Source organism: Scyliorhinus canicula, chromosome 11, assembly GCF_902713615.1.
Source record: "Scyliorhinus canicula chromosome 11, sScyCan1.1, whole genome shotgun sequence".
NCBI classification, from domain to species: domain Eukaryota; kingdom Metazoa; phylum Chordata; class Chondrichthyes; order Carcharhiniformes; family Scyliorhinidae; genus Scyliorhinus; species Scyliorhinus canicula.
Window position 1 is genome coordinate 123,665,125 of NC_052156.1, and position 12,484 is coordinate 123,677,608.

Genomic DNA, 12,484 nt, shown 5'->3' on the forward strand with positions numbered 1-12,484 from the left:
TCCTTTTAAACTAAAGAAAAGAAGGTTCAAATGTTCAAATGTGTACTCTAAAAGCAGATGTCAGGGCCTTTGGACGTACGACTGGTCAGGTTCTTGCTCTACTATAGGGCGAGTCCACATGCTGCAAATGGGGTAGCACCAGCTGAATTACTAATGGGTCAAAGGCTTTGAACACTTTGTATGGTTTTCCCTGATATAGGTGGGAAAATACGCCACAGCCAGGAGCGTTTCCCTGCTCGATGTAAACCAGCCAGATTACTTGTACCAAGCGGCACAGTCTATGTAAACGGTGGCCAGCGGATCTCTGGGACAATCGTCAGCCAGAGAGGGCTGGTTTCTTACCAAGTGCAGACACAAGGCCGAATCATATGAAAGCACCTTGATCACATTCCAGCCAGATGGCCAGTTCTACGTAAAATTTAACGGGTTAGGAAAGTGACAATTAAGCCAATCTGCTGTCTGAAGAGGCAAATATTTTACCCAAAGGGGGTCAACATGCCAAAATGAGTGAGGTCGTAGATATGGATTCTGACATGGAAACTCAGGCATCAGAGGTCTCTGACGGGGAACAAGGGGTATGACACATCATTCTTTATGGGGGTCAGCTTGGACAGCTGCCTGATGAATTGCAGGCATTCTCAAAAAAGATATCAGAATTCAGACAGTGTACACACCACGACGTTCCAATCAGAAGCGGCATTTGCCATTCAGATATACTTCGTCAGGTCCAGCGCCACGTGTGCAGGACATGCAAGTAAGTGCGAAGAGAGTCCAATGCCCTCCTACTCCACAGTGGTCAGAAGATACTTTGGACTTTCGGGGGGGAGGATGTTATGACCTCCATAAGAACTTCGGGTTGGGAGAAACTCCTATCCCCGTGAGTCTCGCCAATTACGAGCTCCTCCGCCAAGGGGGTAAGGAGCTGGGATTGATCATGATGAAGTTCCATATAAAGTTGGCCAAGGATGTATCTGGTGGGACAGACCTGGCTGGGATCTGATATATATTGTAAATACCTTTACACTACAAAAAACGAAGTTGCTTTTGTGCTAACGCAGTTTGGACTCCTTTATGGTCTCCACAAGTTATTGAGTCACATATGTCAGTTATACCCATTGTCAAATAGAGGCTCAATTCTGGCTGCATCCATAAATAACAGTAAACTGATAACGAAAGCTGCTGTCCCAGAAATTCAACCATTTGAACCAAAGTTGCACCCAAAGTAAGTTAAGCTTGTTAAAAAGAGGGGGTGGGATATGACTTCTCACACCATGGAGCGGTCGAGTTCTCAAGCTTTTAATGTTGGCAGACTTGGTCTGAAACATCAGCTTTGGCTGAAGCAATTTAGAAAATCTTTTCTGAGCTGTACAACTGAGAAAGGAATCTGTAAGCTGCCTTTCAGCAGGTTCAGGTGGGATAATCTGATGCTTCCCATCCTTCAGTCCCACAGGTTCTTCACTATGGGCAGTCCCCCATATATCCTCATGATGAAAGCAGAACAGGAGCCAAGGAGGAAATGAAAGAGGCACCATGTGTTAGGTTACAAATTAGAGCAAGACAAACTTGCCTCCCTGAACAGGCGCCGGAATGTGGCGACTAGGGGCTTTTCTCAGTAACTTCATTCAAGCCTACTTGTGACAATAAGCGATTATTATTATTACCTCAATGAGGTCCCAGAAAAGGTTGGCCTCAGTAAGTAACGATTTGTTAAGGAGGCAATGGAAATTTGAATATGGATCTTTAAACATCTGATCAAACAAAAAAAACAATGATCAGATTTACTTCACAAAGTCGTTTTACTATACATGCATGGGTTTTACTATACATGCATGGGTTTTACTATACATGCATGGGTTTTACTATACATGCATGGGTTTTACTATACATGCATGGGTTTTACTATACATGCATGGGTTTTACTATACATGCATGGGTTTTACTATACATGCATGGGTTTTACTATACATGCATGGGTTTTACTATACATGCATGGGTTTTACTATACATGCATGGGTTTTACTATACATGCATGGGTTTTACTATACATGCATGGGTTTTACTATACATGCATGGGTTTTACTATACATGCATGCATACACACACACACACACGCAAAGTGCTATTTGTCACTACCATGCCTACTCCTGAGCCTCAGCCTTTCTGTACTTTCTTCAAACCTATGTGGCAGTGGCAAGATGGTACCTGAGGGTGAGTGGCACCAGCGCTTTGTTCTCATGAATCTTGGGACTAAGGTAACAAACATTTTAGGATTTCCAAATGTGACACAAATTCTCAGCAGGCTCTGTTGCCCCTGCTGACTCCTACATTCCTGTACCTACATGAGCAAACTGATGAGGCTGGCCAGAAACATAATTGTCCCGAGCGATAGCACTTGGTATACATTATGGGGCACGTAATATGATGATGAATGCCTTGTATTATTGGGCATAGAGAACTGAACTTGACTCTCCTAACGCACCACTATGTAAATGGATAACAAAAAGGGACTGGAAATTTGAATGCAAATTAAGCATTAGGCTCATTAAGCTGCTGACTACAATGCAAATTTAGTAGCCACCCTATAATGTAACAGGAGTACCCAAGCAATGCTCCAGATGCACAACACCTGTTTGGATTAATTGCTGATGAGAAATTTGCTGGTCCTCTCCTCTATCATTCCCTCATTCCTGCTTAGCAACACGTGGCCTCTTGCTCGGTTTCTGGACCGCCTCCCCACCCCCCCCCCGCCCCATTAATAATAGACAATTTCCCAGTACGCAATAAAAGCCCTCACTTGTAGCTGGTGCCAGCCATTGTAGCTGTTGTTGCTAAGGGCGCATCATAATTGACACGCTAGAATAAACAGAAAACTATGGAAGTGAACTTGGTTTGCATATGAAATGAAATGAAAATCGCTTATTGTCACGAGTAGGCTTCAATGAAGTTACTGTGAAAAGGCCCTAGTCGCCACATTCCGGTGCCTGTCTGGGAGGCTGGTACGGGAATCGAACCGTGCTGCTGGCCAGCTTGGTCTGCTTTAAAAGCCAGCGATTTAGCTCAGTGAGCTAAACCACCCCCTAGCTAAACCAGCCCCTATCAGGCGACATCTGGTCACTTGTGTGCCCATGTGCACAGTACCTGCAAAGTGCCACCACATGAGGTGCATTATCTACTTCAATATGTGAAGAGAGTCCAAAGTGCAAACAGTCGACAACTTCCAGACCTCAAGCACTGGCAACCCAGATCAGTGAACTCTTTTGAAGCTGGTAATCCTGGATTGAATTTTTGCATTTGAGCATTTGGAAAGGATGGTTACTGCTATCACCTCCCCAAACACGAGACCACAAGGTAAATTAGTTCTAAATTAGAACATCAAGATCTGCTGGTAAGGTATACACAAATTAATGGCGTTAATATAAACCTTGCCCGTGCACTACAAGGCTTTATGATATACAGACCCAAGTGGACCGTGCAAATAAATATGCTGGATATTCCTAGTACATGTGATTCAGTGCGACATATGATGGAGAGTGAACTTCAGTTGCAGCTTACTGCTAATCCAGAACTACATCTGTATGAATGGTACAGTATTGCTTTTTAATGTTGTGACCGTCTGTTTTAGCAATATTGATGACATGACTAAACTCTGTCATGCATGTCTAATCTGTATCTTGAATCGATTAGTGATGCAGGCAGTTGATGTTTCTTGGGTAATTAAGTCTTGGTATGTGTGGTGTTTGGACATCCTTATTCTATGCGGGAGAGAACTGGTATTACATCTGAATTGACATAAACTCACAGGAGTAGGACAATTAATTCAGTTTAGTTTAACTCCATTCCTTGTTGTGCTATTTGAATTTGTATTATTTAATATTTTTACAGAGCCAGTATGCTCCAGGAGTAAATTTCTTTTGGCATTATTATTTAGGGTGACTTTCGAAGAAATGTGAAATTATTGAGTTGTAACAATACTGTAATGATTTTCTCCACAATTTCATCAACTCCCCCCTCAAAATCATGGAATTGTTACGGCACAGAAGGAGGACATTTGGCCGATTGTGTCTGCACTGATTCGCCAAACGAGTTTCATGATTTAATGCCATTTCCTTGCTTTTTCCCTGTACACTTGCACATTGTTTCTATTCAAGTAGTCGTCTAATGCCCTCTTGAATGCCTCGATTGTACCTGCCTCCATCACTCTTCCAGGAAGTGAATTTCAGACCTGAACTACTTCTTGTGTAAAAATATTTACATTTGCTTCCTTTGCAAATCACTTTAAATATGTGCCTCTCATAATTTTTCAAAAATATTTTTATTTGGTTTTTAACATTTTATGCATAAAAAAATAACGCAAATACAAGAACAACAGAATACCCCCCTCATCTCTTGTGGAACCCCTCAATCGCACTTCCTCAAAGCAAACAGAAACTCCATGGGGTCCCCAAGCCACACAAAGGCACAGGGTGGAGAAACTGACCTCCACCCCAACAGGACCCACCTGCGGGAAATCAGCAAGGCAAAGGCTAAAACATCTGCTCCCGCTCCCATCTGCAGCTCCAGCAGGTCAGACACCCCAAATATGGCCCCCAGGGGACTGGGCTACAAGTCTACATGCAGAAGGCCAGCATGGTGCTGAAACACGACTCCCAAAATTTCTCGAACTTTAAGCAGAACGAGAACATATGTACATGGTTGGCCGGACCTCTCCCACACAGCTCGCAAATGTCCTCTACCCCCTCAAAAAACACCACATCCTTATCAGGTGAGCCCTGTGCACCACCTTTAACTGTATTAACCCCAGTCTTGCCCACGAGGTTGAGGCATTCACCCTCCGCAATGCCTCAGACCACAAACCCTCCTCCAGCGCCCAACCCAGCTCCTCCGCCCACTTGTCCTGACCCCCCCCTCCAGCAAAGCCATATGCTCCTCCATAATTCTCCCATAAATTGCCGAGACCATAGAATCATAGAATTCACGGTGCAGAAGGAGGCCATTCAGCCCATTGAGTCTGCACCGGCCCTTGGAAACAGCACCCTACCTTCTCCCACACCTCCACCTTATCCCCACACCTCCACCCTATCATCACCTAACTTTTTTTTTTGTACACTGAGGGAAAATTAGCATGTCCAATCCACCTAACCTGCATATCTTTAGACTGTGGCAGGAAACCGGAGCACCTGAAAGAAACCCACGCAAACGCGGGGAGAATGTGCAGACTCCGCACAGTGACCCAAGCTGGGAATTGAACCTGGGACTCTGGAACTATGAAGCCACAGTGCTAACCACTGTGCTCCCCAGATGACCCGAGATGACCTCTCCCTCCAATCATATCACCAACAACACTCCCTCCAACAACGAGGAGGGCAGTGTCACTGGAAACGTTGGGAAAACCTTCCTTGCAAAATCCCACAACTGCACATAACTAAAGGCCTGCCCCTGTGGAATCCCAAATTTCACCGTCAACTCCATCAAAGGCAAAAACCGCCCTTCCAAAAATAAGTCCTTAATTTCCATCAATGCCCGCTCCTCCAGCCTCAAAACTTAGCATCCAGCCTCGCTGGCTCAAACACATGATTCTCATAGACCGGCATCAGGTTGGACCCCGCCCCCAAATTAAAATGCTGCCGGAATTGCCTCCATATCTTCAGCGTGGCCACCACCGGACTACGCGAGTATTTCTCTGGGGCAAACCAGAGCAGCACTGTTGCCAGAATCTGCAAACCCGACCCCCAACAAATATCTGCCTCCATCCTCACCCACATTGCCTCCGGCTTCCTAACCCAGCCTCGTACCTTCTCGGTGTTTCTCGCCAAATAATAATACAACAGATTTGGAAGAGCCAAACACCCAACTGTCGCCCTCTCTGAAGTACCGTCTTCCGAATCATCGCTACCTTACCCACTCATACAAACGTACAATCGACCGTCCCACCCCCATAAAAAAACATCTGCTACAAAAGGACCGGAAAGCCCAGGAATAAAAATAAAAATGGCGGCAAAATATTCATCTTTATCGTCTGCATCCAGCCCCCAATGATAAGGGAAGGCCATCCCACCATGTCAAATCCACCTTAACCCTGCCCACCAGGATCGTAAAATTCAACTTCTGGAGCCAGGCCCAGTCCCAAGCCACCTGCACACCCCCAAACACCTGAAGTGATTCGTCGCCACACGAAAGGGCAATCCCCCCCAAATCAGTCCCTACCCCCAGAGAAGAAACCAAGGGGCAGCACGGTGGCACAGTGGTTAGCAATGCTGCCTACGGCGCTGAGGACCCGGGTTCGAATCCCGGCCCTGGGTCACTGTCCGTGTGGAGTTTGCACATTCTCCCCGTGTCTGCGTGGGTTTCGCCCCCACATTCCAATAGATGCGCAGAGTAGGTGGATTGGCCACACTAAATTGCCCCTTAATTGGAAAAAATAATTGGGTATGCTAAATTTATTTTTTAAAAAAGAGAAGAAACCAAAAACCACTCACTCTTTTTCAAATGCGGTTTATGCCCCGAAAAGAAACCCAAACCTCTTGAGCAACCCCATTATACCCCCCACCATGGGACCGGGTTAGAAATATACAACAAAAGGTCGTTGGCATAAATGGACACCCTATACTCCCACCCACACCCCCCCCCCCTCCCCACCCCTCACTATCTCCTTCCCCTTATCTGAACACTTCACACTTCAGCGTCCAGCGCCACCACCTCAGGCTCCCCCCCCCCCCCCCCACCCCCCACTTCCGATGGGGAGAGCACCACGTTTAACAAACACCATGGTGTCCTCTCATTATTCATCCTTTTACAGGCAGTAACAATGTCTCCCTCTCCATTCTGTCCAGCTTCCTCATGTCTTTGAACATCTCTTATCAAACCTCTTGGCCGTCTTCTCTCCAAGGCAAGCAATCCTAATCTCTCCGATCTAACCTCATAACTGATGTTTCGCATCCCTGGAACCATTCCTGCAAACCTTCTCTGCACTCTCTCCAACGTGTTCACATCCTTCCTCTCGTGGGGTGGGCCGAACTGTACACAATATTCCAGCTGACATCTAACTAGTGTCTTGTATTAATTCAGCATAACCTCCTTGCTCTTGTACTCTGTGTCTCTATTAATTAAGCCCAGAATACTTTATGCTTTATTAAGCTCTTCTTCTGTACCCTTCCCAAAACCTTCATATCCTTCCTGCAGAGTCCAGATGGGACATATTACTCCAGCTGCGGCCTTTCTCGTGTTTTATGTAGGCTTAGACCACTCTCTGTCTGCATTGAAAAAGCCGAAAATCCCATATGTTTTATTAACTACTTTGTTAGCATGTCCTGCCACAACAAAGATTTATGTATAAACGCTCATAGGTCTCTTGTATAGTGCAACCCTTTTAACATCTAGCAATCTTTAAAACAACCTATGTTAAACAAAGATAATCCCTTCATAAAGATCTATAAATATTAAAAGTCTTGCAAATAGCATGCACTTCCCATTGTCACAGTTTTGTCATCGTTGTTCCCTCGCTCAGAGCAAAACGGCAGCAGATGAGAACTGAAGAGGTTGATACAGTGCCACAAATATCAACACTTTTATGAAAGCAACGTAAACAAGTCGAAAATGACAAAAAAGGAATTTGTGAAAACAACCAACCCTAAATGACCAGTCAGAAGCTACTAATTTAAAATCATAAAATTAGATTAATAAGTTTCTTTGTGATGTTTAATCCGTCCTGTCCCAAAGACTTTATACAAAGTTTAAAAAGTCAAAACGTCACATTTTTCACATTAGCTCATGTATACTTACTGAATTGGCTTTCATGTGTTTTTTAAATATTTTTATTGAAAACATTTTCATTAGAACAAAATAGTATAACGATATAATCCAAAACAGATGCACAAGTTACAATGTAAAAAGAACACAATCATCAACATATCCAATCCTACCCCCCCCCCCCCTCCCCCCCCCCCGGCCACATTAAACGAAACAAAATACATAAACAACTGACAGTGATTAACTCCTTAATAAAGGAAATGAAGGGGGGCAGCACGGTGGCGAAGGGGGGGGGGGCAGCACGGTGGCGCAGTGGGTTAGCACTGCGGCCTCACGGCGCTGAGGTCCCAGGTTCGATCCCTGCTCTTGGTCACTGTCCGTGTGGAGTTTGCACGTTCTCCCCGTGTTTGCGTGGGTTTCGCCCCCACAATCTAAAAACGTGCAAGCTAGGTGGATTGGCCACTCTAAATTGCCCCTTAATTGGAAAAATGATTGGGTACACTAAATTTATTTTTTTTAAAAGGAAATGAATGACTGCCATCCTAGGTAGAACCCTTTTACCGACCCCCTAACGATATACTTGACCTTCTCCAAAGTGCATCCGACTCATGGAATTAACCAACTGACAGAGTGCTTCTGTTCAGCATCCAACACTATCTGTTTTGTTATTTATAAAATAATTTGAAGGAAGTTGAAGGAAACTTTTTTAAAGTATAACGTTTTTAAGGTATAAAGTTGTTCCTGTTTAAAAAAAAACTGTTTTTACGTGTGTATGAGATTCAGATGGAAAACAACCCACCAATGTAACAAACTTGTTTTTGTTGCATTGATGAAGAGCTGTTGTTAAATTTCAATTAGAAACATATTGTTTTATTTACTTGTAGCAGAGTCGAATTGTTTTCATGTTCAAAGTATTTAAGTTTGTCTGCTTTTGAAAATAAAATAAATTTGAATAAATCCTTAACAATTTTTAAATGAGAGCTATTTATCTGATACTCCAGAAAGCAGATTAATCTGACAGAGTGACAGATAGAGAAAAATACATGAATAACGAGGCACATTGTTTTCTTCACCCTATATGCCCCACAAATAAAAAGCTATTCAGATGAAAAATGGCTTTGAATACCATCACACTGTGCTTTGAAGTTATGAACATTGTAATTAGTAATAGATGCGAGACTGAGGAAAACACAGATTGACTGAAACATGCATTTGATTTTTATGCAGATCTTTCAAAGTTACAAACTATTGCAGCTAGTTCTACAAAATGAGTCAGTGTATGCCTGTGAAGCACCCAATATACCCTTTTGCAGTAGTAACTACCCCCTTTGGCCACTAACATTAATTACTACATATCTTGATTGGTAAATTTGCCTACCATATAATAGTCAAATCATTTTAAAATAATTGACTACAAATAGCTATTTGCAGGCAAATCAGTGTGAAAGCAGTGCAAGATATTCATGGAAGAGAAAGAGTAAAGAACAATTATGCTTCGGTAATGAAAAAGGGTTGGTCTCCCTAATATAGACCCATTGGATGTTGCAGATAGAATAGGAGAAGGCAAAAAAGGAAGCCTATGTCAAATACTGAGCTCAATAATACAGAGAGCAGGGAAGTAGAGAAAATGCAGAAGTGAAATTAAGAAGGAGATAAGGAAAGCAAAAAAAAAAGTTTGAAAAAATATCGCCAAATAAAATCAAGGACAATCCCAAAAGGTTTTATAAATACATCAAGAGAAAACGGGTAAAGGAGTAGGACCAATTAGAGACCAAAAAGAGAACTTGTGTGTGGAGGTGAAAGATGTGGGCATGGTTCTTCATGAATATTTCGCATATGTCTTCACAAAAGAGGGTAATGATAGACATTGTAGTTCAGGGGGAGCAGTGTGAAATATTGGATGGGCTAAACATAGTGTGAGCCTATTTCTTAACCTGAAAATTGTATTTGGGTCTTGAACGGTGAGGAGACAAAGGGGCAGGTGTTGCACCTTCTGCATTTTCAAAGGATGGTGCTGTGGGAATGGGATGGGGAGCTGGGCACGATGGACGAGAGGACCAGGGTGTCAGGGAGTGGTCCCTGCAGAATGCTGATATGGGGAGATGGGAAGATGTGTTTCATGCTGGAGCTGGCGGAAAAGGTTAACCAGTCGGCGACAAAACAAGAGGGAAGGTTGGTTCCTACTCTGGAGTAGTAAGCGGCAATCCGAATGGAATCCGTACTGGGACCACTGCGGTGTACCATTTAATTGAACTGCACTCTCAAGGTAGATGCATCATTGCAAAATTTGACGACGACACCAAACGGGGACGGCGGGGGTTACTCAATGCTGCACCGAAGAACGAGAAGATATCAATTAAGGCGCAGAGTGGGTGAATAATTAGCCAACGTGTCGATGAAAACTTATTGGGGTACCACAACTGAAGGGAATGTAAGGGTCCAGGGACGCGTGTAGGGGCTGAATGGCCTCGCTCTTCTGCTACACCCCCTTTTCAGGCTGCTCACCAGCCCTCGTGTCAAAAATAGAAAAGCGAATTACTGCTGATGCTGGAATCTGAAACAAAAACGGAAAATGCTGGGGGGGGGGGAGGGGGGCATCTCCTCATGTCAAGCTCGATCTTTCGGCTGCGCCGCTTCCTTTGTCGTGACTTTTATTATATCAGGAAAGCTCCGACTCTGTTGCAGAAATGTTTTTTGGGGGGGAAAACCAGAAAGGGTGACTAAATGGGCTGGACGGGGAGGGGGACGCATGCGTGCTGTGTCAGAATCAGGGCGGGAGCGGGAATGGGAATCAGAGGCGGAGACGGAGAGTATCCTGCCCGCGGAGACGAGTGGGAGGAAGGTCGCTCCGCTGCGCTCACTCAGTTACCTTCTCAGTAAATGAATCGCCCCTGTCTCCTCAACCTCGTTTGTTATCAGGTTTTTTTTCCCTTCACAAAAAAGAGGCAAAACTCCGGAGCTTCCCCCTCTGTGAACTGAGGGGCAATTTAGCCGACAATGTTCCACTTCAGGATTATAACTGTTTTTGGTAAGTTTTTTTTTCTTTTGAAGATTCTCCCCACACACCCAAAACAGCTCCAACCGTGTGCGCAAAGTCAAAGTTAGTTTTCTCTTTTTCTTCTTCCCCTTGTGTGTTTAAAAAAAAAAATTAAAAACACGCCGGGGAGATGGAAGAAGGAGGAAACGAATTGCTTCACAGCCGCAAAATCCGAAAAATGTTTTTGAAACAAGATTATCTGTCAGATTCCCAACCCTTTCTCTTTTATTATTGCGTGTCTCTGCGGGAAACGTTCCCATCAGTTGATTTTAAAGTGAAAAGTTTCTCTGTACTGATTGGGTTTTATTTTTCGTTGTTGCACATTTTCGAACGATCGTTATCGGAAGATACTGTGGGTTAGTCGGAGATTCCTTTATTAACCCCCCCCCCCCCCCCCCCAATGTTATAGGTTAATAAGCCCTCTCTATGTAGAACTCCTGTTGCCTCCGCTTAAGGTATTTGCTGGAACTGGAGGAAAATCTCCGCTATAAAAATTCGCTGGTCAGGAACACAGCAGTGGAGACATACAGCCAGACTGGCTGTGGAATCAACTCTTTGAGTGCATTCTTCAAAGGGATTCCCCACCACCCCCATCTGTCTATAATCAGTTGTCTGACCCCAAGATAATTTACACTGTAATTTACTCTCATTTACATTGGTGGTTCGATAAGATTTACGTCTAAAAGTTAAAAGATCTTTAGGGTGTATACAAGAGTGTTTCCTGGCGTTTTAGTGTCGGTATTTAGTTTAAAAAGGTGTTTTTGAAGACATCAACTCAAAATTGTAGCACAGTTCAGCAGCCAGGTTGGTAGTTCGGTTACCACCACACCACAGCTGTGAAGTATGAGATCCCTCTGAAACAGAAGAGGCTTGCTCCCCACGTTACAGAATACCAGCAGTGTGGGGCAACAAAGTTTCTTCAATCCCTTCAATTTCCTCTAATTCTGGACTGCAAATCTTGCCAAAATTTTAGAACCCCTGGAAGAATGCATGTTTGTGTAAAGCTGGATTGTAACCGGTCAGAAAGCAGTCTGGGAGGGAGACAGCAATATCGCTGTTTAAGATAAGTATCAATAGTTTAACTGGATGACTCATTCTAATGAGTTTATTCTAATGAGTTTAACTGACTCAGTTAATCTAAGATCTGTCTGTAGACCTTTACATTTTTATCAACAGTAAGCTAGTTGCTTGGTAGTAATATTGCTGAATCATAGAATCCCAACAGTGCAGAAGGAGACTATTTGGCCCATTGGGTCTGTACTGGCCCTTGGAAAGAACACTACTTAAGCCCATAGCTCCACCCCACCCCAGTAACCCATCCAATCTTTTGGACGCTTGAGGGATAATTCATCATGGCCAATCCACCTAACATGCACATTTTTGGGCAGTGGGAGGAAACGGGAGCACCCAGAGGAAACCGACGCAGACACTGGAAGAAAGTACAAACTCAACACACAGTCACCCGAGGCCGGAATTGAACCTCGGGTCCCTGGAGCAGTGAGGCAGCAGTGCTAAGCACTGTGTCACCATGCTGCCCCAAAAAAGAGACATGCTGTCAACATCTTTTGCCTTGCACTCGTCGGCACAATTTGGCATACTTGCATCTTTTTCTTCAACAACAATTAACTGTTTGACAAAATTATGAATTTATTATGGGAATATTATGGATCACAATCAAATACAATATCTTGTACCATACTA

General features: G+C 43.9%; 1 protein-coding gene across 1 annotated transcript in view; it reads left to right on the top strand.

Moving 5' to 3' along the window:
- Nucleotides 1-10,524: 10,524 nt before the first annotated feature.
- The window catches only part of lamb1a (laminin, beta 1a), a 122,989-nt gene continuing 121,029 nt past the window's right edge, over nucleotides 10,525-12,484 (top strand). The window contains exon 1 of the mRNA XM_038811283.1: nucleotides 10,525-10,774. Coding sequence (XP_038667211.1) covers nucleotides 10,744-10,774 — 31 coding nt within the window. The 5' untranslated portion in view covers nucleotides 10,525-10,743. The remainder of the gene's footprint in view (nucleotides 10,775-12,484) is intronic.